Source organism: Vanacampus margaritifer, chromosome 17 (assembly GCF_051991255.1).
Source record: "Vanacampus margaritifer isolate UIUO_Vmar chromosome 17, RoL_Vmar_1.0, whole genome shotgun sequence".
NCBI lineage: Eukaryota > Metazoa > Chordata > Actinopteri > Syngnathiformes > Syngnathidae > Vanacampus > Vanacampus margaritifer.
In genome coordinates this window covers 13768456-13796262 of record NC_135448.1, presented here as the reverse complement: position 1 = coordinate 13796262, position 27807 = coordinate 13768456, and the positions used below count along the sequence as shown (strand labels likewise).

The 27807-nt window shown below is 39.7% G+C and overlaps 2 protein-coding genes across 9 annotated transcripts in view; one reads left to right on the top strand and one right to left on the bottom strand.

Annotated features, from left to right (window-relative positions):
• The window catches only part of fam135b (family with sequence similarity 135 member B), a 51625-nt gene extending 41007 nt beyond the window's left edge, over positions 1-10618 (bottom strand). For 5 of the 8 annotated variants that reach the window (XR_013288885.1, XM_077548826.1, XM_077548830.1 and 2 more), the window contains exons 1-6: positions 10497-10618; positions 9575-9679; positions 8225-8382; positions 6659-6778; positions 5166-5327; positions 1331-1844 (exon numbers count right to left, since the gene is read on the bottom strand). The gene's annotated coding sequence lies outside the window, so the exon portion shown is untranslated. Of the gene's footprint in view, positions 1-1330; positions 1845-5165; positions 5328-6658; positions 6779-8224; positions 8383-9574; positions 9680-10175; positions 10469-10496 lie in introns of those variants that run through there. The other 3 variants (XM_077548828.1, XM_077548829.1, XM_077548827.1) reach the window with 3 other exon arrangements.
• On the top strand, positions 6760-27165 carry col9a1c (collagen, type IX, alpha 1c). The gene is made up of 38 exons (XM_077549150.1): positions 6760-6788; positions 9006-9091; positions 10208-10279; positions 11537-11666; positions 15481-15877; positions 17957-18037; positions 19708-19725; positions 19987-20076; positions 20159-20194; positions 20822-20893; positions 20968-21012; positions 21106-21141; positions 21240-21263; positions 21351-21404; positions 21764-21835; positions 22050-22088; positions 22230-22286; positions 22403-22456; positions 22537-22590; positions 22814-22867; positions 22945-22998; positions 23072-23125; positions 23202-23255; positions 23363-23416; positions 23500-23553; positions 23761-23805; positions 23897-23950; positions 24016-24069; positions 24132-24185; positions 24284-24355; positions 24431-24466; positions 24541-24585; positions 24677-24709; positions 24826-24972; positions 25042-25096; positions 25163-25357; positions 25440-25526; positions 26647-27165. The coding sequence occupies exons 1-38, from the start codon at positions 6760-6762 to the stop codon at positions 26847-26849; spliced, it is 2850 nt and encodes a 949-aa protein (XP_077405276.1). The 3' UTR covers positions 26850-27165.
• Positions 27166-27807: the final 642 nt, after the last annotated feature.

The following is a 27807-nucleotide window of genomic DNA, read 5'->3' as shown; positions in this document are numbered from 1 at the left end:
ATGATGTCATTTCGAGCCTTGGCGGAGGTCAGAGCTGTTTGTTGGTCAATACACATGCGGCCAAAAATTGAAGCAGTTTGAGCAAAAACTGCGGGAAGGAGGATTTTGTTTTTCATGTTCTGATGGATGAATAGATTGGGAATTTTTCAAAAGTGCTTAATTTGAACCAAACTTTCATTGAATCCATTTGAATTTTATATTTCAAAATAGTGATGGGCGAATACCGATACCAGGTATCGTGTCGGGCCGATACTCAGCTTGGTCTGTTTACTTGCAACGGCGATACGAGATACCAATATTGACCGCTCTTTTAGTACTGTTTCATGATCAGGAAGTAGAAATGAGCAGAATTTAAAATTGCCGTTAATTTCATGCAATTTTCAAGAAAAATGCTACATTGGGATATATAGGTTTTTCTTTAAAACTATGTCATAGTTTATGTACCAAAAGTACAACTGGTATCGGTATCTGTGACTATTAAAGAGTTGAGTACTCGTACTGGTATCGGCCTCAAGAAAAGTGGTCTCAAACAACATATTAGACATGGCTTTGGCCTGAGCAAAAAAAGACAGTAAAAGTTGAGCTTTTCAGCAAATAACAGTGCATGATTTATGTTTCCTCAAAAGTAGAAGAATCTGCAATCAGCAAATATGAGAGTATTCACTACTCCTATGAAATCCTTGGCGGAGGTCCGCGCTGTTTGTTAGCACACGTATGCTAAAATTTGGCGTAGATTTTGTTATCCATAGTCTAGTTAGTTAGTTAGTTCAAAAATACTTTATTTAAAGCAAACTTTTGATATTGGTCAATGAAGAATCCATTTTAATTACAGATAAAAAAAATAATAATAATAAAAATAAAAAATATAACTTATTTTGGTTGTATGGGATTTTTGGTAGCATTTGTTCGATGTTGACCAATTTAACAAAACTTTGCAAAATGGCAGGCCAAGGGTGGCGAAAGAACATTTTGGCGTAGATGTTTTCTTTTTTCACTTTTACAGTACTTAACAGATTGCAGTTACTGTATATGTAAATGAGCATCATCTATCTTTAGTTGAGGTCTTCCAGTTTTATGACTTGTGGTTGACCCAACTGTGATGCATTTGAGTAAAAGATACGGAAAGTAGAACACAAGCATTATAGCTGTCGCCAAAAATAGCTGCTAGCGATGTACAGTATTAATCATTTGAAATTATCATCTCTAATTAGTCATTTTGCCTTTCACGCATCCTGCCTTGCAGGCTCGCCTGCTCTGTCCCACACGGACCGACCCGCACTCACGCACACGCGCCGGCAATGCAGACAAGCGCAAAGTCCGACATCGTTACCTTAGCAGCGATCCAGGAAGTGAGACGATCCAGGGAGTTAATGCAGATGGATGCGCTCCTGTGCAATGTTTATATCTCCGCTCGCACCGTTCCTGCTGCTGCTGCTGCTGCTGCTGTTGCCATGGTTATTCATCCAGACCCTGCGTGTACCGCAGTCCCCCCGCTTTCCCTCTCTCGCTCTTCATCAATCCGTGTCTCTCCCATCCACATGGAGAGGAGGAGGGGATATCAAATTCGGGCGTCTGTCGCTTAATCCGCCTTTGTCCTCGCACCCTCCAGCATCCAGTCCACTCGCGGAGGCCGGCGTACGCGCGGGGCTGCGGTATTAATAGTAAAGCGTGCAGACGCGGCGGTGTGCGTGTTGTGTGTCCTGCTGCTGCACTCTGGCATCGCGCGGCCAAGCCAGCCAACCAGCCGGCTGACATCAGAGCCAGCCCACTAAAAGCCGAAGTGAGCCTTCAAATTAGAAAGGAAGGAAAAGGGATTCATCATGCTCGCCGTGTGTTGATGCAACCTGTTAAAGAGCAACATAGTAGATTAGTTGCAGGAAGAGGATGTCCATATTTGTTGCAACAGTCCTGATGGGAAATTAACTCATTCACCGCCATTGACGGCTATAAACGTCAAAAATTCATTTGAACTATTTATTAGTTTCAATTTTTTCTCTCCACTTTTTCTAACAAGAGTATGAAAACCTAGATTTTTTATTGTACATTCAGAACAGATATAAAATTTGTGATTAATCGTGAGTTAACTAGTGAAGTCATGTGATTAATTACAACTTAAAAAAAATAAAATAAAATCGCCTGAAGCCCCTAATTTTTACAATTTTTTAAAAAATAAGGGGCGTCAGACGATTAAAATTTGACTCACGATTAATCACTAATTTTATATCTGTTATAAATGTACAATACATTTTTTTCTAGGTTTTCATAAAAAATGAAATGAAAAAAATGTTAAATTAAGAGAAATAGTTTGAATTTTTGACGTCCATAGTCGTCAATGGCAGTGAATGAGTTAAGTACAATAAAGGAATAGATGTAACGATAAAGTTGACCAAAAATATTCCTAAATCTGCAGTTCGCCTACTTGACGTTAAGGTTCCAAAGGCCGCGTTTAAAAGGACATTACTTACATTTAATGGTTGAACATGTTTATGATTAGCGATGGGCGGTATCTGTACGATACCCGGCCTTATTTCAAGGTATCAGTACTCTAGACGTCAGCTGATATCGGCCATGCTCTTGTGTCTGTTTTACGATCAGGAACTAGAAGTGAGAAATTAGAAGAATATAATTTTTTTTAATTTCACGCAATTTCAAGGTAAAATACTACACGAAAAACAGTTGGGTCAAAAATAACCCTATTTGGGCCAAAAAGGGACAGATCCACCACTTGGGTCAATTTGAAACAACCTGAAAAATTTGGGTCATTTTGTACAAAATAACCCCCAAAATAGGGCTGTGTTGAACAAAACAACACTAAAAGTTGGGTCAAATTGACACTTTATTTTTTTTTTACCCAAATTGGGTTATTTTTGATCCAACTATTTTTAGAGGTATATTGAAGCCTTAAACGGTTGGGTCAAAGATAACTCAATTTTGGTCAAAAACTGGACAAAGCCACTACACTTGGGTCAATTTGACCCAACTTGCTGGATTATTTTGTAGAAAACAACCCATTTTGTTTTGTAGAATACACAAAACAACCCAAAGTTGGGTCAAATTGATCCATGTAGCTTGTTTTATCGGGTTGTTTTCTACAAAAACAAAACAAAAAAAGTGGTTGTTTTCTACAAAACAACCCATATAGTTGGGTCAAATTGATCCATGGCCTGGATCAGTCCATTTTTTACGCTAATTGGGTTATTTTTTTATCTAACCGTTTTAAAATGTATATATTGCACACTAAAAACTGCTGGGTGAAAAGGACCAATCCACTACTTGGGTCAATTTGACTCAACTTTGCCTTTAGGATTGTATTGTGCCAAAGGAAAAAAAAAATTAAAAAAATCTACAAAACAACGCAGAAAGTTGGGTTGTTTTGGATTTTGGGTTGTTTTCTACAAACAAAAAGAAGAAAGAAAGAAAAAGGGTTTCTACAAAACAACCCAGAAAGTTCGGTCAAATTGATCCAAGTATTGGTATGGGGGCTTATTTCAATATATTGGCACAAACCATATAAATAACCCAAAGTTGGGTTAGCCATTTCACCCAGTTCAGCTTACTTTTTTTTCCTTCTTGTTTTGTGTGGTCTTTTTTTTTTTCTGGAGAGCTCAGTATTGTTCATTCGGTAATTTTACCGATTTGACATGTCATCATCATTGCTCTCTTTTTTTTCCCTTTTTTTTTTTGTATGTGGGTGAGTATGTGCATGTGTGCGTGCGTGCGTGTGTATTCATTAGTTCACCTAAAACCTATTAAAAAATTCCATACCGTTCACCTAAACCGAACACTTCCAGCCAGAGTCGTGAGGCCGTCAGGAGACCCGAGGAAGGATCAAAGAAAAGAAAATTCTGTTTACTAATAAACCACCCGTTTTAAGAGTGTGTTTTTAGTTTACACAGCCTCTTGCCACAATGTTCAATATTTACGTTGCCCTATTCGACTGAATTAGAGACGCATATTCGAAACAGCTCTATACAAAAATAAAAATAAATCACAAACCCCGAAGACAGGATTTTCTAATTTAAGTGAAGCGGCATTATTAATATCTACTGTATATCCTCCACAGTCTGTCTATTCTGGTGTAAACAGCACTGACGTGAGGCTCCAGACTGGGTGACTTGATGAGTTCAAGGACAGTGCAAGTGACAATTCAGATAATGGAAAATAGACAAGCTGACGGTAGATGGATTGATAAACAAAACATTTGATTTGATAGATTCAATCATTGATTAATTGCGCACTCGTGCGGCTTCTTTAAGATACGCGACGCACCGCGTTATTAGCGCTCTCCTTCTATCTTCACCTTGCTTTTAAAAAGCCAAAGTCAATGGCGGCTTTTCTCGCATGGCATTCTGCCATCAGCTCGGAGCACTCTTGATTAAGGATGGAGCGCTATTGATTTTTTTTTTTTTCTTTTCCCAAATGTCCGCCGGCCGACTCTTAGGATGAAAAAGCCTGGCAGGATTTTCAGAGGGTACAGACTTCCAGGTCATCCAAAACAGGATAATATCAGTGACCACTACTTTTAATCTCATTTTATTAGATATTTTTTTATGGCGTGCCTCACTCTTCTAAGGTTGCAAGAATGTTCAGATTATTAAACCGGGCCTGTTTGAGAACCTTATGATCATACAGTAGTTATTAGTTAAGAAATTGTTACGTTTTTGTTTCATATCTATATATAGAGAGATATTTTGTCCAATTCCTAAAGAGCTCAGTATTGTTCATTCGGTATAATCTATAATTCTATACATTTGTTTTTCTCTTTTCTTATTTTTTCCTATCTTTTATGTCTTGTGTGTCATTATGATTCCTTATATTTTTTTTGTGTGGGACCTCTTTGTAAATGAGATGTTGCATCTCAGGGGGCTCATCCCACGGTAATAAAAATTTTCAATAGCAAATTATCTAAATGTTACAAGATATGTTTTATTTATTCATTGTAAAAATCATACTACGGGCGTCACCAAAAAGTGATATTTGGGGGAAATTTTTAAACACCCCTATTAATGCAAGCTGATGTTTAGGTTATACCAGAGAAAATGTTTTTTTTTTCATTTCTAGGGGATATGGGTGCAAATCTGCATTTTAAGACTAAGCTAGACTTAACATGCCATAAACTTCTCATCCAACAAATGCATTGTGATATTTGATCAGAGCATACTGACCTGATTGCGGTCCACCTTGCAGACGCGACCACGTAACCTCCGGAGTTTGCGTGTGCTTCAACTATTGCGACTTTGATATTTACAAGGAGAATCCGGCTGGAGTCCAGCTCAAGGGCGGAGCTGGTTACATCCACGGGTCATGAGTTGTGCTAGTCATGAGGCCTGATAAAATGGAAAAAAAAAAAAAAAGGAAAAAAAAGTTGTTGTTTTTTTTTTTCTCTCCCCCTCTTACTGCTGCCTCTGTCTGTGCTTGCTCCAACTCTCAATTATGTTAACTGGACACATGAGCTGTACTATTCCCCCGCCTTTGCTTTCAAAAACTCTATCATTGGTCATTATATAATCTTTATGTTAAAATAGTTGTAATAGTAGTAATATGCATTTTCTTATCTGACAAGAAGCTTTAAAAAAACAAAAAAAAAGGTCCGTCTTAAAAAGAAATAATGTCCACATTTGATTGGGACTATGAGTCTCGCCTTGTAAAAACCACTACGATAACTTATTTTTTTTTTCTTTCAGAGCAAAATTGTCGTTGTCCAAATTATGGCCCGGGGGCCATTTGCGGCCAAGCATCCATTTTCAAGCGGCCCTCAGTATAAATAGAAATGTACTTTTTTTGACATTTTTTAAATATCCCCCATGGGTTCGACACACCTCCAAACTAACACATTTGACTTGTAGAGCTTTTCTAGATATGCAAAAAAAAAAAAAAACATTACTTTATTTTGCCTCATGATTTAAAATAATAAGAAGTAAAAATGTTCTCATCTTTATGCTGTCTGTATTAAGGTCTGATTTGTGAGCATATCACATTAATGATGAACTAAAATCCTCAAGTCAACACTACTTAAATTTTTAAAAATCTTTTTTTACTGATTAGTCTTGGTTTGGTTCTGAATGTGGCGATCTGCTCAGGGCAGGGGCAGCTCTATTCTAGTGGAATACAGGGCTGTGGGCCACCCCAAAAATCCCCCCCAAAATAAAAAAAAAAATCCCAAACTGTTTGCCTGATCATCTTTAAGACTTGTTTTAAAAAACAATTGACAAATTCGGACAATGTCAAATTGGGGTCAAAGGAAAAAGTTTGGACACCCCTCTCTCGTCTCTACAAAGCACCTGTTGACAATGGGAGCTTTTTTGTAGACAGTCGACACAGCAGGGCAACATGCATGCCAACGCGTGATTATAAAATGCACGTATCATCACCGGCGCTCTGCTTCTTCACTATTACGAGGATAATTATTAAGAGAATTACACACAGGCCGCACATGTTATTAGGGGGCACCCAAGAGAGGCAAAAAAAAAAAAAGGGAAAAAAAAGAACCAGTTTACACATATGGGCCCCAGGGCTCTAGCATCTTTTTAAGTGTCAGTAATAAAAGGTTGCCACCACCTCCCCAACAACTCCTGGCCAATGGGAGGCCATTAAGCAAACTTTTATTTGGCCTCCGAAAACGATTGAACATCCCCCGTGCGCGGTCGCTGGCACTCACTCGTCAACATGCGCAGGTAGGACCCGGGTCCTGAGGGGTGGCGGATTCTAATTTGACTTCAGCTCCAGCATCCGAACGGCATCGCCGATCCTCCATCAAACATGGCCTTCCGCTCCGATGCTTTGATGAGGTAAATAACTCACGTCAGATCAATGTCAAGGATAAATGAGAAATGACATGACTTGGATTATACAACATAACTAGTGGTATAAAATAATGGATGATCTTTTGCAAGCTATTGCAGGTTGTCTATAGGTGAAGGACTTGAACCAAAATTTAGAGGCAACCTCAGATGATCTTAAACGGAAGCGATTTTTAAGCTCATTTTGTTGTTTTTTTCCTTCTTCTGCAAAATGATTACATTTTTGGGCGTGTTCCATGTCAAGATCTTAAATGGCCTAAGGGACTGCTTAGGGTCTTAGTTTAAACACATTTAGGTGATATGAAGGGCCTCTTAAATAAGATATCGGTTTAGTTTATTTGGGAAGTAGAAAGAAGAAGTTATTTTACATTTAGCGCCAAAATAACATTTTGAGGTCAGAGTCATTTGTAGCAACACTTGGGGTGGTTCCTATTTATATCCTGCATTAATTGCACTTTACTATGAAAGAGGGTGTTCACTTTTCATCAATACACTGCCTTCCATTCAAATGCTAATCAGCAAACATGAGAGAGAATTGAATGTCTCCATTGCGGTCGCCGAAATGAGAATACAGTATTAGCATTTTTGAGAGCACAGTGAGGCTTGCTCAACTTTCAAAATGATTAGAATTAACCAGAACGGCACATCATTATCATATCATAAATTCGTGTCTGATTTTATGATGTTATGATACAATCTTAATGATTCTAATGCTGTGTCCAAAATTTTTTTCAGAACACACGACGTTTTACAATCAGGAGCTACAATTTTGAAGTATTGAAAATTGCCATTAATTTCATGCAATTTTAAGGAAAATTTTTATATTGGGATATAAAGGTCTTTAAAATGAGTCCCTAGTTTTTAGTTATTTTTAACACCCGTTGAAGGTGACAAGGCAAACAGTTGGGCATTTTTCATGATCTTGGGGTGGAACCATCCTGTATCTCCCCTGTCTGAGAATATGTCCACGTTCATCATAAAAGCAAGAGCAATTGGTGATGTGATGTCAAAAGTTATTTCTTATAGATGTGGAGGGCCGCTAGAAAATGGACAACGGGCCGCAAATGGCCACTGGGCCATATTTTGCACACCACTGTTCCAAAGGGATCATGTCAGATGTGGTGGCCTTTCCTCATTTATGCAGTGTGCATAATTTCTCGCCCACATTGCAGAATTAATTTGTCTTGTGTGAATATGAATGTCTTTAAAAAAATAATAATAATAATAATTAATTGTTACATTCCATTTTCCAAGCGTCAAATATCACACTAAACAAATTAGGCGTCAACTCTGATGTGATAATATGAGAGAAATGGTTGGAAAAAAAAGCTTGTCACCACCTCTCATTATCACCTACAACATTTATTCATGCAAGACTTGTTCCAAAAAGTGCATATAAGGAAAAGTGACAGATGCGCCGGTACCTTAGAGACGGACCGAGGTAAAAAGAAGATGCCATTGGGACCCTGGGGGAGTTTGAAGACTCTCTTCTCTGACGTCTGGCCCCGCAAAGACCTTGCTGCTGACAAGGCCATCAGTCACCTCTCTTGGCATTTCCCCTCACACCTACGTTTACACGTATCTGCAAGCGAGTTAACACCGAGAGAGGTTAGGCCCTTGACGACGACGACGCCGGGGCATCGGCAACCTTTCAGAAAGAGTGCTGGAGATCTCTGGATGGATTTGGGAGTGGAAAGATTAGTCAAGAAGAGAATTTTTAATACAGATTTTTTTTTTTTTTTTCTTATTGGAAAACTAATTTTGGCACTAATTTGTATAACACGGTTATTTGATCATTTTCCTTTCTTCCTCTTTCTGCAATTTATTTTATTATTATTATCATTTCTCTAAAAATAAATACCCAGTAATCATACAAGTAATCGAAAAAGTAATTAAACAAGTAATTAAAAAAGTAATCGAAAAAGTAATCAGATTCATTACCATTAGCAATATAACTCCTCCAGGTTTTATTGCAGCCATAATACTTTTAATCACCCTTCAAAAATGTAGTCAGTCCACTTTAGTGGCAAGTGACACTAATGAAGAGCTTTAATACATCATACAGAGATCATTTTTAAGCTTCTTCCCATATTGTGCATGTATTAACAGTATGTATATTAGATACAAGTTGTCTGGAGTGTATTTGCACTGGAATGCCAATGCAATGTTCACCTTCAGTTGTGAATGATTTTTTTTCCTGTGCAGATATCAGCCATGTGCTGCGACGGCATGGAAATACTCGCCTGCCTGCGTGGCCCTTCTGGCCCTCCTGCTTGCTCCTGCACTTGGACGTAAGTCAGCGCACAACGTGACACACATTATTAATTTATATTTACAAAACCGTTCCAAAAATTTGTTTGACACCTCATGAATAAGACTGTACCTAATGAAGTGGCCAGTCAATGCATCTGACTAAAGTTCAATCATGCCAGGTCATCTAACATAAACCACCGAGCAAAAGGGCCCAAATTAGCAGCCATGCACAAGATTGAATCCGATTAAAAATCCCACCTCTGACAGTGTCGACAATCTCGTTGTCTGCACTTGTTTGGGGAAGGCGTAAATGCAATATGACTGCAGTAAGATATGCTCTTTCAAAAGTACATGCCGGATGCCATGTGACATCTTCATCGTGATAAATGGCACGCTCGTTACAGTAATGATCGGCTTTGCTCGTGTAAAGCCGCGGCAGACAGTAACTTTAACAACTTGAGTGTGTGGTCAGATAAGTGTTTAGTAGCAATAAAAAAATGGCATTAGAAATTCCGTCTCACCGTCGGGCTCATGTCTCAGCGTTTATGTGGGTTTGGCGAAGGGTTTCCAGATGTGTCGCTAGCTGACTCAGAGGTTGTGTTGTCTGAGGGGACTCCGAATGGCTGCTACCAAAGGGAATACGGGGAAAATTGAATTAGCAATCAAAAATGAGCATTATTAGGGATGTACGATACCACTTTTTCCAGACCAATATTTAAATATCCCAAAGCATCATGACAAATTTTCCTTAAAATTAATGGCGATTTATAAATTTATAAATTAAAGTTCCTAATCGTAAAACTGCCATTGGCCACCATCGTCAGTAGATACTTGGAAATAAGGCTGGGTATCAGCCTGATACGATACCCGGTATCCCATTCCAACCTAAATTGACGGGTAATTTCACAGACTTCCCTACTACGTAAACTGTAGAGCGTCTTTTCTTAAATTGTGGCTTTGTCCACAAGACTTGTAAAGGCAGACTTATTTGACAAAGCTCTTGTACTGAATCCCATTAGCAAATAGTGTGTGACAGTATGAAAAGCACAGATTATTTAAATACAGCACAATTTTGTTCCAGAAGGAAGTAAAAAAAAAAAAAAAAAAAAGGAGAACCTCAACTTGAACTGAATGCTGTATTTCTGTCCTGCCAGAACTGGACTTCAACCGACTGGATGGCGACACCGTCTGCCCACCCCTGAGAAGCGGACAGGATGACCTTCCAGGTGAAAAAGTCTTTGTGCATCCTACATCTCAGTCTTGGTGAACTTTGGATACAACATGTGTAGCCGGCACTACCCTAGTCCTCCCACTCCCAGAAAGGCCAAAAAAAAAAACACTCAATGCAGTTCTTAAGGGCCAGCAAACAAAACCCACTAATTTACCCCATACACTCCTTAAATAATACAAAGAGGAAAGTTTAAAACAAAAAGAGCTTCTTACAAGTGCTGTGTTCTAACATAGAACAATCCACGAGGCTCCACCACGAGTCTAAAAGAGGCATAAAACCACCTGAATGCTAGCGCTAGCTAGCATTTCTTGGTGGTGGAAAGGCTGAAGAGGAAACAGAGTGGAAGTGGAGGACTGTTCAAAAAAAAAAAAAGTCAGTGGACCCGCCCCCTGAACAATCACGTGGTAGTGACCAGGTCACGGTGAGGCTGAACGAGCAACACATGCTCCTAATTCACTCAATCAAGCGAGAGGGGACACCGCAGCACAAAATACCTGTACAATTTGTTAAAACAGGTGCCATGAACTCCCGCATATTTGTGGTTAAGCCTTCAAAAGTTTTTTTTTTTGGGGGGGCAAAATCATATCCAACATTATTTGGTGGAAAAAAAAAATCACTCATTTGCAATTAAAATTTTACTTTGGCACCACCTTGTGGCATCTTGATGCCAAGCTGAGTTTAGAAGAATCATTAAGACAAAAGTAGTGCTTTTGTGCCATCTTGTGGGGTGTACAACTTTTCTTCTTTGCTAAACTGCTAATCGATGACTCAATTTGAGGAGCAACTTTCTAATTTTGAGGGGCATTTTTTTGCAGGTTCATCGCAGGGACCTGAAGCTTTTATCAAAGTATTTAGCTGCACTAGCTAGCCAGTTAGTTGCTAGATAGCTCGCGCGGCGTAAGTAGCTCCAAATTTGCCTATGACCTCCAACTACTTGCCAAGTTCAAAAATCTGTGATTCTCAATATTGCTATCCAATGTGGTCTGACGAGGCGCTCCACTACCCGGAAGAAAGGCAATAACCTCAATAACTTCAAAAGCAGCCTTATCAAATTCCTGCGGACACAATTAATAAATGAGGCAAATAAAAGGTTTCGCTTGAGCTTTAGTAAGTAATTAAAATTATTCAAATTCAACCACATTGTAATAAGTCTGCCCCCAAGGTTGTGTTTTAAGCCTGGCTCAGTCCAACACAGAATGCTTGTGAACCACTTCACAAAATTTTTCAACTAACTCTACGTATTTCTACGTAGGTTTCGATTTGATCACCCAATTCCAGCTGGATGTCATCCCCCTAAAAGGCGTGAGGAAGGTGGACGGCTCGACTCCCCTGCAGGTGGCCTACCGTCTGGACCGGGAGGCCAACTTCCAAATTCCAACCATGTGAGTACAATTTTTCAGCGTATGTTTTCAAAGAGCAGCTAAAGACACGCATTGATGTCGCCGGGTGCGCTCCCGATGCAGGTGTTGCATTATTACAGGTCGGCCGCAGATGTTACGGCGTGGCGAGCGACACGTAAATTGATAGTGAAAACGTGTCTGAACATATCTGGCATCTAGCGGACCGCAGAGGGATGTTTTATGATGCGTTTCAGTGGAGAAGTTGGAGAAAACAAGGAGATCTTCTTATGGGAATTCGAAAAATAGTCAGAAACAGACAAAAAATAATAATGAAAAGAAAAAATTATTACAAAAAAAGAATTAACTCATTAACTGCCATAAATTTATTTAAACATTTTTTTTTAATTAAAAATTAGGGGCAAGAGGCAATTTTTTTTTTATTGTAATTAATCGCATGACTTCCCTAGTTAACTCACGATTAATCACAAATTTTATATCTGTTCTAAATGTACAATAAAAAAAATTATAGGTTTCCATACTCTTGTAAACAAAAGTGGAAAAAATGTTAAACTAATGGAAATAGTTCAAATTATTTTTTTTACGTTTATAGCCATCAAAAGCAGTGAATGAATTAAAAAAAGAAAGAACTTTTTATTAATAATCCGGTGCGTCAAGCGATTAAAGTTTTAATTGTAATTAATCGCATGGCTTCAGTAGTTAACTCGCGATTGCTTACAAGTTTCATATCTGTTCTAAATGTACAATAAACAATTCTAGGTTTTCATAGTCTTGTTAACAAAAGTGGAGAAAAAAAAAGTTAAACTAATAGAAATAGTTCAAATGAATTTTGGACGTTTCTAGCCGTCAATGGCAGTGAATGAGTTAAAAATAAATATATAATAAAAAAATGTACATTTTAGCGTAACCTATTTATTATGCAGCTTTTGTAGCAAATCCTACTAAATCACGCTTCCTGGAGACAAATCTTGACACGCCTATTTGCTAATGATTTATCTTCTGCTGCGTGTGCTCCTTCAAGGCTATGAAACAAAAGCCAGATAAATAACGAGCGCTGACAACATCACTAGCTTCCTGTAAAAAATTCACGAGTTTGTAATTAAAGGTTGGACTTGGCAGCTTGTCCGGATTAGCTTGTTTCTTGTGCGGTTGTGGGGGGAGGGGCTTCAAATCAGCTGTGGGCTACAACTGAGATTTAAGACAAAAAAAAAAAAAAAAAAGATTTTATCAAGCAAGTGAATCTGAACTCCAGGCTAGGCTAAAAAGAAAAAGGGTTTTAGTTATAATTTTTGTAATATTGGAAGTTTGTATCTTGCTGCTACTTCATACAGGAAGGATCTTTATGGTTTATCAGTAGTTGCTTTCCCGGGTCAATTTGACCCATTCTAATGTTTAACCCTATAAAGCCTGAACCATGAAATATATGAGAGAAAATTCGGATTCTTTGTAAATAGAGTATTTATTGGTCCTTTTGAACAATTTTTTTAAATTTAAATTTCATTTTTTTTTTTTTTAGCAGCTTCCACATGCGACTTTTGATTTGTGTCATATTTGATACATCCGGTCACAATGCTTTGAATGTGTACATTTATGTGTTGTCAAAACTATGATAATAAACAGACATATTAAACATTCCAAAAGTCAGAAAGAACATTTCCCACTATTAATAAGTATCTGCGTGTCTTCTTTCTCAATTGGGGCGATCGTGCTGGAAAAGCCATCAGATGGGTGACACTGCCCTCTAATGGATTATCTGTGCAATGCATGTGTCCGATCATATAAATCAGGGTTTTAATGCGGGAAAAAATATATATTTTACTCATGAAATAGAGGGCTCAAAATGGCTTGTATTTAAAATGATACGTTTGGCTTTATAGGGTTAATCGTCAAGATTTTCCAATAGGGTCAATTTGACCCGCAACATAACCGGAGGGTTAATGGATCCGCATGACATGAAAATAAAATAAAATAAAACAACATCCAAATAAGCGTTCAAATAAGATGCTGAGCTATGTCGGCGGCCCAGAATTTTTAGCTCACTAGTCGCGGTCTGCGCTCCCAAACCAGCAGGCAGGTAGGGTAGGGTACGGTAGGGTAGGGTAGGGTAGGGTATGGTACCCCCCCCCCCCCCCCCCAAACACCACCAGAACAAAAAAATAAGAGGCAAAAAGGGGCAAAAAAGTTTGGCCATCCCTGCTCTAAGTGGTGTGTAATGAAAGCCTTCGTAATGGGCGATTATCCCTTCATATTAGCCCTGCAGGCTTTACGTTTTTTTACGGTAAGACGCCATTTCACAGAAGTGAATTAAAGAGTTTGTTCAGGTAATGGCACTTTACATAATCAAAGCTGCCAGCCTTCAGCTGGGGCCGCATCGACGCTGATCCTCCCCGCCGGCCGGCTTGATCACAAGCTGTTATGTAAGCCGGCTGCGCTGTCACACTGAATGCTAATACGTGTTTACCGGCTCTCCAGTCCGGCGGCTGCCTTTTTAAAGTGTTTTCCGCTGCGCGTCCCCCTTCCCTTCCGTCCGCGGGGCAAAAGCAGCACATACTTGAGACGTTCTAACCTCAGGCTAACGCTAGAAAGAGCTCCATTTGCTTTATTGGGTAACAGGAAACTTATTTTATTGCTTCACCTTTGTTGTTTATAAGATGATAAAAAAAAAAAGAGGGGGGGGGGGGGGGTTAGCGGGCCGCAGCGCCCATCTATGAATTCACCACCTACCGTGAATCCGTCTCATTAAAAACCAGAGCAGAGGCTGGCCTAAGTGAAATATTGAATTACACCCACCGAGGCAACATATTCCACAGTGCCTGAATAATGATATGGGAACATGGATCTAGATTAGCCGCTGAATCTAATTTAGGTATTTTCATGCCAGGTGTGATATTTGAGATTTTACATTAACTTTGACATGACTTTGACTGGGGCTGAACGAGTTTAAAAATAATCAAATTGCCATTTTGTTTTCCTTGATATACCCTTGATTTAGAATAAGCGATACATTTTTCAAAAAAACTCTTCCTTTCTTAAACAAACACAAGCAATAAAGGAATCAGATTTATCATACTAGAATGTTTTGTTTTTATATATATATATTTGGCTAACGCTAAAATAAAGGCAAAAAAAAAAAAAAAACATGAATGAGCATGAATGACAGTTTTCAGTCGTGATTGATCGTTACCCGGGCCCTGAGCAACTCTGACGTCAAAATGGCCGCTCCCTGAGATGGATAAAAAATGGGTTGATTTTTCTGCTTAATTTATATTCATATAATGCAATACTAATCATAATGCTGTGTTTAGACTAGGGGGGCGCATAGAACATTTTGTTGGCAAGAATTATATTTCCCTTTATGCAACTAAACCTAGCTAGAAACTAAATACATAAAATATACATATATGAAACAATAAAGCTTACTGACCAACCGAAATGAAAAAAAAAAAAAATCCGAAATTGCAGCCTTTGCAATTTGAAAATTGCATTCTACTACATTCCAAAGTCGATTTGAATTAGATTTGAGGCCCAGTTTTCTCAATTACAATTAGAAAACAAAGTTATTTTCACTTTACAGCAGTCCTTATCAATAAGGCACGAGAATAAAGTGTAATTGCACATCCACTACAGTAGGTGGCAGTGGCGCTTTAGGAGTATGAGAGATGTACTAAACAATTGTATAGAATTTGTTCGGTTGTGTGTAATAGTGTTGTATCTAATGCAGCAATTTTGTTTTAATTGTCCGCCTGATACAATTCTTCTGTATTTTGACGGACTTGTACATTCAATACTTCATCGATTCAGCGAATTTAAAGCCCAATTTCCCCAATCATGGACCTAGGCTGAACTTTCCTCGTGGATTCCCCGATGAGTATTCCTTCATGGTGACATTCCGCATGATCAAGAACACGGTGAGCAAGGTGTGGAACGTCTGGCAAATAGTGGACGAGGACGGCCGCAAGCAGGCCGGGATGAGGCTCAACGGAGACCAGCAGTCCTTGGAGTACTTCCTGACCAGCCCCGACGGCAACCTGCAGACCGTCACCTTCCCCGGCCTGTCTGTGCTCTTCAACACCAAGTGGCACAAGGTGATGATCGGCGTCGAGCGCGACCAGGTCACGCTCTACGTGGACTGCCAGCCCGTGGACCAGAAGCCCATTAAGGGCAAGGGGCCCATTAACACGGAGGGAGACACGCTTATCGGCAGGCTCGATGCTGACCCGGAAGCGTCCGTAGTGGTAAGCGATGTCACTGGATGGTCGCCTTTTTGAAATGATGAACATGTACATCCAGTCCAAGAAAGAATTGTAAAATCTCAACAACCCAGGCAGGGCACTGATCCAAAACCACATCAGGCTAAGAGGCTTGTCATGCAAGGAATCATTTTTGGTAACTGCCTGACATACTACTACTACTACAAGTACTACTACTTCTACAAGTACTACTTCTACTACAAGTATTACTACTTCTACTACTACAAGTACTTCCACTACTACAAGTACTACTACTTCTACTACTACTACAAGTACTTCTACTTCTTCTACTACGACTACTTTTACTACTACTACAAGTACTACTACTACTACAAGTACTACTACTTCTACTACTACTACTACTACAAGTACTTCTACTTCTTCTACTATGACTACTTTTACTACTACTACTACAAGTACTACTACAAGTACTACTACTTCTACTACTACTGCTACTACTACAAGTACTACTGCTTCTACTACAAGTACTACCACTTCTACAAGTACTACTTCTACTACAAGTACTACTACTTCTACTACTACAAGTACTTCCACTACTACAAGTACTACTACTTCTACTACTACTACAAGTACTTCTACTTCTTCTACTACGACTACTTTTACTACTACTACAAGTACTACTACTACTACAAGTACTACTACTTCTACTACTACTACTACTACAAGTACTTCTACTTCTTCTACTATGACTACTTTTACTACTACAAGTACTACTACTTCTACTACTTCTACAAGTACTACTACAAGTACTACCATTTCTACTACTACTTCTACTACTACTACTACTACTACAAGTACTTCTACTTCTTCTACTATGACTACTTTTACTATTACTACTACAAGTACTACTACTTCTTCTACTACAAGTACTACTACTTCTACTACTACAAGTACTACCATTTCTACTACTACTTCTACTACTACTACAAGTACTACTACTTCTACTACTACTACTACTACAAGTACTTCTACTTCTACTACTACAAGTACTTCTACTTCTTCTACTATGACTACTTTTACTACTACTACTACTACAAGTACTACTACAAGTACTACTACTTCTACTACTACTACTTCTAACTACTACAAGTACTACTACTTCTACTACTACTACAAGTACTTCTACTTCTTCTACTATGACTACTTTTACTACTACTACTACAAGTACTACTACAAGTACTACTACTTCTACTACTACAAGTACTTCTACTTCTACTACTACTTCTACTACTACAAGTACTACCATTTCTACTACTACTTCTACTACTACTTCTACTACTACAAGTACTTCTACTACTACTACTACAAGTACTTCTACTTCTTCTACTATGACTACTTTTACTACTACTACTACAAGTACTACTACTTCTACTACTACTACTTCTACTAACTACTACAAGTACTACTACTACTACAAGGACTGCTACTACTACAAGTACTACTTCTTCTACTACTACTACTCCAAGTACTATAAGTAGTACTACTTCTACAAGTGCTACAAGTAGTATTTCTTCTACAAGTGCCACTACTACTATTACTGCAAGAGATATTTTGCATTTCTCACTCCTTGCTCAATATTTTTGACTGTTCAACACATTCAGATCATTCAAGCCATTTAATGTAATAATCCTATTCATAAAAGCTGACACATTTTCCAAAGTCAGTAAGTCAAAATTTCTACATACAGTTGTGCTTGAAAGTTTACATATTTACGTAAACTTATGAGCACAACTGTACATGTGCAAAATCTAAACGTCGCTTAAATGCTATGAATTGTCACCAATTGAGCACCACACACCTACCGATGCATTACAGCGGAAAAACTGCAACCTTCTATCTAGTTTTGAGGCACTACATACAATATTATTTTGTATTGAACCATAAAAACATGGTGCAATTGTCAAAAAGCGGATTTTCACATAGAATTTTGTCAATGACTGAATAATTCCCTAACTGCACCGATGTATTTACTCTACAATGACCTTTCGAGCCACATCGGAGATTCTTCATATGGAGTGACTCTACTGCAATGTATGGTTTCAGTTTGAGCTCCAGTGGATGCTGATTCATTGCGACCCAAAGAGAGCCCAGCGAGAGAGCTGCAACGAGCTGCCCGCCACCGAGGTACGTGCGGCTCAGATGTGCTTAGCATCTGCTGCGGTTTGTGGTTTTCGGCAAAGCCAGCGGCCCTGTTGCATGCTGGGAGGAAACAAGGCCAGAAATGCTGAGATGGAACTGCACAAGTGTAAACCAACACGCTGAGGGAACAAGGAGGGGTATACGGAGCATGAATGCAAAGTTTGCTAACAAGGGGCCTTAATCGTTATGAAATCTTAATTGGTTAGATGGGAAAAATTACAAAGTCAGCCTGCATGCCGGTGGTTAATTCCAAATAGTGGTGGTTACTATTTAATTTGACTTCAGCCAAAAATGGTTTGTGCCACAACATTTCTTGGAAGAGAGCAACCACACTACTGCCATATGAGACTCGTTAAAATGGTCATTTTTTTGTATTATCTGCATTTTAAAAGAAAGGTGTCGCGTACTTACATTTAAACAACGATGACCTTGTGAAAAAGTTTGACAGAGACCACCTTCATTGAAAAACATTATTCGCATATCTGCCACAATTTTCATCAGTGCTACTGGGGCCCACATAGGACCACACACTTCCTGAACAGATGGATGACAAAAATGTCATTTAAATATCGATGCCAATTCTGCCATCTAGTGGTGAATGGTGATATTACAATTAACTAACAATTAAACTAGACTCGATGCATTTTCACAGGGGTTTTTTTTCGGTTACTTTTTTCTGCCCAATAATTTTAAAAATATTTTGTTTTGTTTTTTTTCGAGATCTTTATCCCACCGCACCCCTACCACCACCACCACCCACATTCTCCCACACAAGTTTTGTGAAAAAAGTACAATTTACGTTTGTCAGCACTTTTGGGAGAATTTTAGGGGTTTGTTAAAAAAATAAAAAAAAATAAAAATAAAAAGTAAATTCAATAAAATACAATTAATTAATAAATAAGTAGATATATAAATAATTCGATAAATAAATAGATAGATAAATAAAAATATATATGTTTTCCTTTTTCAATTAATCAAGGGGTCACTCTGGGGTGTGGTTGCTGCCCATCCCTAACTTAGTTGTCTTAGATTTGAATTTATGCAAGTACATACCATTTTCTGCATTTAGACCGAAAAAAAAGTTGAGAAATTAGCATGATGTTATAAAACAAAAAAATATATCATCTAAACAGTACAAAAGTGATATACTTCAGGATTATGCTATTATTAAAAAAAATAATAATCCTCTGCAATTATGGGAAAATATAAATTTTGCAACAGCATGACTCAAATATCTTGTGAATGAAATACAGAGGATAACTTTTCATCGAAGCATGCATGTTCGGGTGCGGGATAGCAATTAATTTTATTAGCATGCTTGTTACTCAACATTTTGGTCACTTTTTAAACCAGATTTCCGCCTCAGATAAATATTTACAAGGGTGCCATGAACTGTGAAACTGCATTAATGTTTGCATCTACGCAAAGTGTTCATCCATATGCATTTGCCTGACGAGCTGCCAGCTAACACGTCGGGACGCGGTTGTTTACCAGGGTATGTTACGTACAATGGGCTTTGTATTGAAATAAGAGCATGATAACTCACTGCAACGATTCTTAGCAGATGCGCTTCTGCTGGCTCTTATGGTGATGAGGGGGCGTGTGGACTTTCACTAACTCTGCTATTTTCTTTCCGATTTCTCTGGCTCCTTCAGATGTTTGCCAATGCTGAGGTATTTATCTACTCCACTTGGTTTTGCTTAAACTCTATTTCGGTGCTCAGGATGCTTGACCGCCTGATTGCTTTGTTACAAATCTAATTCATGATGGTGGCTTGCTGGTTGAAGAAAACATTTGCACATTTGCACATTTGCAATAGCCTGCTATTGAAATACTTATTTCAGATGATTTATATTAGACTAGAGCACGAGAAATCCACCAAAATTGATACGCCATTTTTTTTTCTCCCACTGACTGTCCATTTCCTGTCATAGCCTGAAAGATCAGTCCCAGGTCCCCCTGGAGCCACCGGCCCGGAGGGTCCTCGTGGAACTGCAGGAGAAGACGGCCGAGATGGACGAGATGTAAGAATGTGATATACAAACATTTCTGTCCTACATTTAAAGTCTATAATTTTTTTTATTGACTGTTTTAACTTGTCTCCAGGGCCTTCCGGGGTCTCCTGGCAGCCCGGGTCCGGCTGTAAGTATAAAATAAATAAACTGCCCATTCTTCCTCCGTGGCTCTCCTTTTTTTTGTCACGACTTTAAATCAAGTGGCTCACACTCACCGACAGAAACCTCGGTCCAAACCATCAATTCTGCAACCCATCCAAGCATAGAAATGTATAATGGCGTCTGAACATGATCTAATACTTGTAGTTCTTTTTCTACGAGACGCATGAGAATGGATGCCCAAATCGGTTTGGAGAAGCGACGGACGTACTGATTGGACGGGCCTATTATTTGTTTGGAAAACAAAAAGGATCATTTGTCATCATTTACTACAGATGTGTCTTGCATCACTTTTTGAATAACCCCTTTTGAAAAAAAAAAGCAAAACATAGCGCCGGGTTGCAATTCCCTAAGCCCGATGCACCCGAGTCCATCACCACATTCCAATTGCCTTTGCATCAACATCCTAAAGACCACAAACATGAACCCGAACAAGCAAAAGGTTAGCTCATCAGTCGTATAACTCTACTCCCGTCCAGCCTTTAAACAAGCAGAGAAACAATGATGAATGCTCACTGTCACTACTTTGCACAGTCGACCAACGATGCGGCGAGGAAGATAAAGCTCTCCTATTTGCGTTGCGTGTGCTTGGCAGGGCAGCAAAGGCGAGCAGGGGGAAATTGGACTTCCTGGGCAGCGAGGCCTACTTGGTCATCCTGGACCTCCTGTAAGAAACACCATCTATTATTTTCTGGTCTTTTTGAGGTCACTGCCAGTGCCATCTGTGTTTGTTTCCTGCAGGGTTCTCCGGGTCCAATGGGTCCCAGAGGGCTAGTGGGCGAGAGAGTAAGGAACCATTTAAATCTCTTAGTCGTTTTCTAGTCATAAGATAGAAGAATAATCATCTTTGACACTTTCCTTTATGTCCCAATTCATTAGGGTCTTCCTGGTTTTCCTGGAGCTGCAGGTCCTGCTGTGAGTTAACACTATTCTTTTACCAACCGAGGTATGCTCCAAGTCGTCACTCAATAATTAATCAATTCAATGTTTTCTATACTGTTGTGTCTTCACAGGGCCCAGCAAGTGTAGGACCTGCTGTACGTGTTCGCAACCAACCAGCATCTCAATATGGTCTTACGCAATAAAGATCCTGCAGTTACTGACTGTGCGTCTGTTTCCGACAGGGACCGCCAGGAAAACCGGGAACCCCGGGAGATGAAGGAAATATCGGTCCTGAGGTCAGAATCAGGGAATGAACCAATTACAAATAAGAAACATGTTATTCGAAGTAGTCTATGCAAATCCTACAGTAGTTTTTTATGTGAAATAATACCAGAGGTGACAAATCCAGGTCCAGGAACTTAAAACCCTGACACAGTTCGGCTTTAGCCACAGGTGCTTCTAATCAACCGGCTGCTGGCTGGTTGAGCCAAAAATATGGCAGGGTTTTTACTTTCTGGACCTGGACTTGCCACCTCTGAAGAATATCATGCGTTACTTGAGATATCAACCAGTCAAAACACTATCAGTCAAAGTTTTAGACCGTTTTTTTTGATGGTCATTTAGTTTCATCATGAAAGGTTTTGGTGTTTTGCAGGGTGCACCAGGACTGAAAGGGGATAACGGAAACTCAGGACCTCCAGGGCTCCCAGGACCTCCCGGTCCAGCGGTAAGACAAACCTGAATGAAGTTCTTGTTGGTGGTGTTTTTCTGGGTGTTTAATTATTTGGATTTCAAGATATTCGGACTGATTGGTCAACACAATTCTGCAATTCTTTCACTTGGTGATGCTTTTCACTGGGAGTCTCCGTTACGGGTGTTTGATCTGTGGAAACATCTAAAGCCCCTTTGGATGTTTTAGATGTGACTCTGCTGTGTTTTAGGGGCCTCCTGGTGCCAGTGGTGAGGGAAGTGGGGAATCTGTGAGTGTCTTTCTGTCTTTCACCCTGTTATCACGTTTCATGGATACACGGTTGTGAAATTGTCAGAGAATGTCTCGTCGTTGACGTGACGAACCGCAGAGTTCTCGTTTGTATCAGTCAGTATCTGGAATGTATTTGTAGTGCCCTGCAGCCTGCCCTGCTGGACCCCAAGGATTGGCTGGGATACCAGGCATGAAGGTGAGAAATGCTAATCAGGGTTCATGTCAAATGAAAATCAGTAAGCCTTGACTTTTGAATTCAAATGGCTAAATATGATAATCATTGATCGCTAATTATTGGATTGTTGCCTTCAGGGACACAAAGGTATGCCTGGTGAAAATGGCAAAGATGGTATACCTGGAGAAAAGGTAAACAGTTTGATTGACACCGTAAACACCGGCTGTAAAAGTTAACTGTGAACATGTGACCTTCTTCATAAATTCCACAGGGAGATACTGGACCTGACGGTCCCCAAGGTACGCCAGGTCGCATGGGAGACGACGTAAGACTATCTATCTATTGTTACAATCAGGGGTGTCAAATCCAGATCCAGAAAGTTAAAAACCTGCCACAGTTTGGCTTTAGCCAGCGGTGCTTCTACTCAACTGGCAGGTAAAGGAGCTCCCAGGGAGCTGGTTTCTGGACCTGGATTTGACACCTCTAGTCACAAAGTTGGTTAACAATTTGTAAACATCTTCTATGTAATGTAATATTTTCCATCTCAGGGACAAAGAGGACCCATTGGACCACCTGGTACAGCTGGAGAAAAAGGAGACAGAGTATGTTCAAGTTAGGTCTGATCACATTCAAGTCAGGATAAAGATTTGTGTCTTAACAAATACTGCTTCTGTTACAGGGTTCTCCGGGTTTCAATGGCATGCCTGGACCCACAGGCCCACCTGGAGCTCCTGTAAGCAATCTTGTCGTGCATTTACACCAATAAAGATCTCTGGCAGTTTTAATGACACCGTTCATGCCGTCAGGGTGTGGAGGGATTGCGTGGACGTCAAGGTTTGGAGGGACCCAAGGGCGATGAAGTGAGTATTCCATTTCAACATGCCGGATAATATTTAAAATGCCATTTGGAATTTATGATTGGACCATGTGGACTAGGGAGCATTAGGACCTCAAGGAGAGCAGGGTGCTCAAGGAGGAAAGGGAGATGTTGTAAGTTGGATTGATTGGTTTTCAAATATGAATGAATGTTGTGCATTTTTAACAAAGCACTCACAAGTGCGGGTTTTTTGTTTGACTTGTGCGGTGGGGCATGACAGGGAGCGGCAGGCAAACATGGTCTGAATGGAATTCCTGGAATTGATGGTGCCAAGGTGACTTCTCAGACAAATATAAAATTATATTAAACTGTATTAATACGGTTTTGGTGTGTCTAAACTGTCCTTCTACACAACAGGGAGAACCTGGTCCAGCCGGAACAGTTGGTGTGAGGGGGGTTGTGGGTATTCCTGTAAGTCCCTCGAATAGTTGTTGCTTTCACTACCATTCTTGATTAAAATGTTATGGGAAGTGGAGATTTGCATTATCATGTATGAAGACTATGTCTACGACAAGTCTTTCTTTGTAGTTTCTTCATGGTGGCATCAAAATCTGAATGGAAATACATTTATTTTACCAAAGATATTTTAAGGGTATTTTCTTACATTTTTCTTTTCAGGGACTTCCTGGCAAGCAGGGACTAGTTGGACCTACTGGTGAAAAAGTATATTTTTTATTTCAATCTTCTGTCTAATGTTGAACGACAATATCATATGTCCAAAATAATCATTTAGAGACGTACACATTATCCTTAGGGTGACACCGGTGCTGAGGGAGCCATTGGACCTGTTGGACTTCAAGGCAAAACTGTGAGGATCTTAAATTTAGACACTTATTTAACGCTTGTCGTACATTAATATACATGTATGTGCAGGGTGAGGCCGGAACACCTGGATCTGATGGAAAACCAGGAGATAAAGGGTCAACTGTACGTTGATATTTACTCATCATGATTTAAGGGTTTTTATTGAAAATGTGATACGTTTTCAGGGTGAATCAGGGAAACAAGGGCCAGTGGGGCCTGCAGGTCCTCCAGGCATCGAGGTGACACCTTTTTACTAACATTAGGGCTGTGCCGGAATGACATACTAATGACAAACAAAACGGATTGGTTAAAAATGGTGTGAAATTGATCCTCGCAGGGTGAAAAGGGAGAAAAAGGCAACACTGGGGAAAAAGGAATGAAAGGTCACACTGGATACAAAGGGGATCAGGTTAGACATTCTTCTTCCTAAAACGTCACAAAGCAAACACAGGTCAAAGTATCATTGTTAATGTTCTGGTTATAGGGGATGATTGGACCAGAGGGACCGAAAGGAAGTTTGGTATATCGTCTGCTCTTGGAACATTTTGTTATTCTTATTTAATGAATATAAAATAACGTTTGTTTTGTCTTTAGGGAAATACGGGTCTTCCTGGAGATCCTGGAGTCAAGGGAGACCAGGTATGTTTTGTCTTCTAACCACAGCATTTGACTTAATGTCAGCTTAAATGAAACCTTCAACCTACCTTGTCTTTTTTTCCATCTCTATCAGGGCCCACCTGGTATTCCTGGAATTAAAGGAGAGGTATAAATGTTATTTTAATGCTGAGAAACACAACAAACAGGCCTGAATTTAGGTTGGACGTACAGTTTTTGGTACTGTCAGAGTGGACTGGCATTGATATACACTGTCCTACTCAGCATGGAGCAAAGGGTACAAGAGGAGCAACCGGAGCAGAAGGCAGACCAGGTCAACCAGGCCACGAGGGTTTGGCTGGTCCAATGGGAGCTCGAGGGCTGGAGGGAGAGTCAGGATTACCTGGGGCACCAGGTCCCAGAGGTCTGCCTGTAAGTAAGACACTTGCAGAAGTTGCTCTCGAATACAAAATGCACTCATACACATTTATGAACTCACAGGGCCCAAGAGTTAATGATGACAAGCTTCGGGAAATGTGTTCGGCTGTTGTTGAAGGTAGTTTGTGCACTTTGACTTGAAAAAGTGGAACACGTTTACTCGTTCCTCCTCTTGCATATGCAGAACAATTAGCAGAATTCATGAAAGATTTCCTGAAGAGACCCGCTGCCCTCGGAGCTCCTGGTCTCCCAGGACTAGCGGGACCACAGGGCCCTGCTGGAGCTGACGGGGCCCCAGGACTACCAGGAGCTCAAGGACCGACGGGTGCCAAAGGCCATCCGGGCTTCTTTGGGATCCCTGGTGCACCAGGCAATAAAGGTCAGTATCATATAAATTGACCTATGTCAGAGTCAAGAGTAGAGTATGATCCCATTCCCTATCAATTGGCTCCTTTCTGTAGGTGATCCAGGAGCTAAGGGAGATAAAGGCAATAAGGGTGAAGATGGTGTTGGAATTAAAGGAAGTGCAGGACTACCAGGTGCACCAGGTAAAACAACAGTTGAAGAGTGAAGATGCAAAGCAAACCAATCAAATATAAAAATCCAACAATTTCCACTCAAGTTGGTATCCTTCATTAGACTACCACCATGCTATTTTTTCTGTCTGGTTTAGCTACTGATAGATTACATTAATTTTGTAATCTATTGCGTGTTCAAATAAATCATAAATGAAGTCGAGGAAGAAGTTTCTTGCAAGATTTTATTTTAGAAGCTTCTAAAAGACACAGAATTAGGCTCACTCGAGAAAATGTTCTTCAGAGTTCCAAGTGTGTGTATAATAGTGAATGTCCAGCATCTTTATAGTAAAGGTTCCACATTGTGTGGCTTGTCCACACCCTCCTCTGAATCCTAGCAGAGTTTGTGATATAAAACAGATACAAGTTTCTGTCAGAGTTACTCCCAAACTTTGGAGAATTAATGTTGACAGGCTTAATCCTTGGAGATTTAGAATTTACTATCTGATGACCAGAAACTCTGACAGTATTTTAAACATGCCCTCACATTATATCAACAGAAAACCTTTTAACATTCCTTTCTCACAGAAAGAGAGAGAAGACAGAGTTCAAACAAAGTTTAAAGAAATCATTATCACACCCTTATATATCTAATAATTGAAATAACATAGTAATATCTATATCTACACATGTATAACTAAATTCAAAACAGTTAGAATATAAATTGAAACAGTTAAATGTCAACACTACCATGTTAGCTTTTCTGTCTGATTTAGCTACACTGCTAACTTTTATGCCTGGTTTAGCTACCATGCTAGGTTTACTGTTTGGTTTACCCATCATGCTCGTTTTTCTGTCTGGTTTAGCTACATTGTCAGCTTTTCTGTTTGGTTTAGCTACCTTGCTAGTTTTCGTGTCTGATTTAGCTACATTGTTAGCTTTTCTGTCTGGTTTAGCTACCTTGCTAATTTTTCGTGTCTGATTTGGCTACATTGTTAGCTTTTCTGTCTGTTGTAGCTACCTTGCTAACTTTTCTGTCTGGTTTAGCTACCATGCTAGCTTCTCTGTTTGCTTTACCCACCATGCTAGCTTTTCTGTCTGGTTTAGCTTCTACTATCCCTTACTTAAATCATTTGTTTCAACACTACCTCAGGTGCCCCCGGCGCTCCAGGCATTGGCAAAGATGGCAAGGATGGAGAACGTGGTGAACAAGGAAGTCCAGGTGTCCCAGGCCCAACCGGTCAGAAGGGTCCCTCTGGTCCGCCAGGTCTTTGTGACCCATCAACCTGTATAAACCGGAATCCACCACCTTTCTATATGTACAGCGGGAAGAAGTCAGCTTACAAAAAAAAGTGAGACATCAGCGCTCATTTGGCACACTCCAATCTTCAACCTTCAACGACTGCGTTTCTAGGCTGGTCCACAAGTCCAGTTTGGATCTTCTTCAGGAGTCTATACATTGGAACTGCGGATGTTAGCGACACAAAGACAAGGCACAACTGTAGAAATTGTATAGACATTTGGGACTTGTGTGCGACTTTAATGGGAGCTTATCTGAAGGTGTGTCCTAAAAAGATGCTCCCAAGAACGAGCTTCTGACTTCAACAAAACAAATATGAACAAACTGTATAACAGAAAGCATGTCTGACTACATGCATTTCATTTTCAATAAGCTCAGATTACTCTAACGTGTGTTCTTTTACAGCTCCAGACAGGATTTTGACCCACTGAGTTTCAATGCAATTACAAGCCATTATCTTTTGATACTTTTTTCCTCCAAAGCACAATTTCCAAACTAAAACACTTAAGATTTCAGTGCAGACCACAGGCTGTGCTTGTTGACGTAGGACCATGACATGATTTATTAAAACAATGTCCTTTTTCAAACAGTGTAATAAAGCCATATGTTTTGGAAGTCACGATCCAAATGCACAACCTTTTTCTGTCACTTAGCAGTAATCAATGATATCATATCTCCAGCGAAAATTGTTCTACATTGGTTAGAAAGTCCCTTTAAAAGGTTAGTCAAGATGTCAGCCCGTGTTGCCTGGATACAAAGAAAAGTCAATATTGTCCCCCTGTGCATGCACACTGCAAACATTCAGCTCAAATATGACCATTAGCTCAAATAGAAATCATCTCAAGGACGATCTTATCGCGCCTTACAGCCAGTTTGAGGTTGATTAGTGTAACTAATTGTTTGATGATATATTGTAAAATAAGCTAGCTGTAGTCTCGTCACAATCAAAGCCTACGATTGGGGTTTGAGATGAATTTATTCCAATCTTTATAATACAGTACATTACATGAGTCT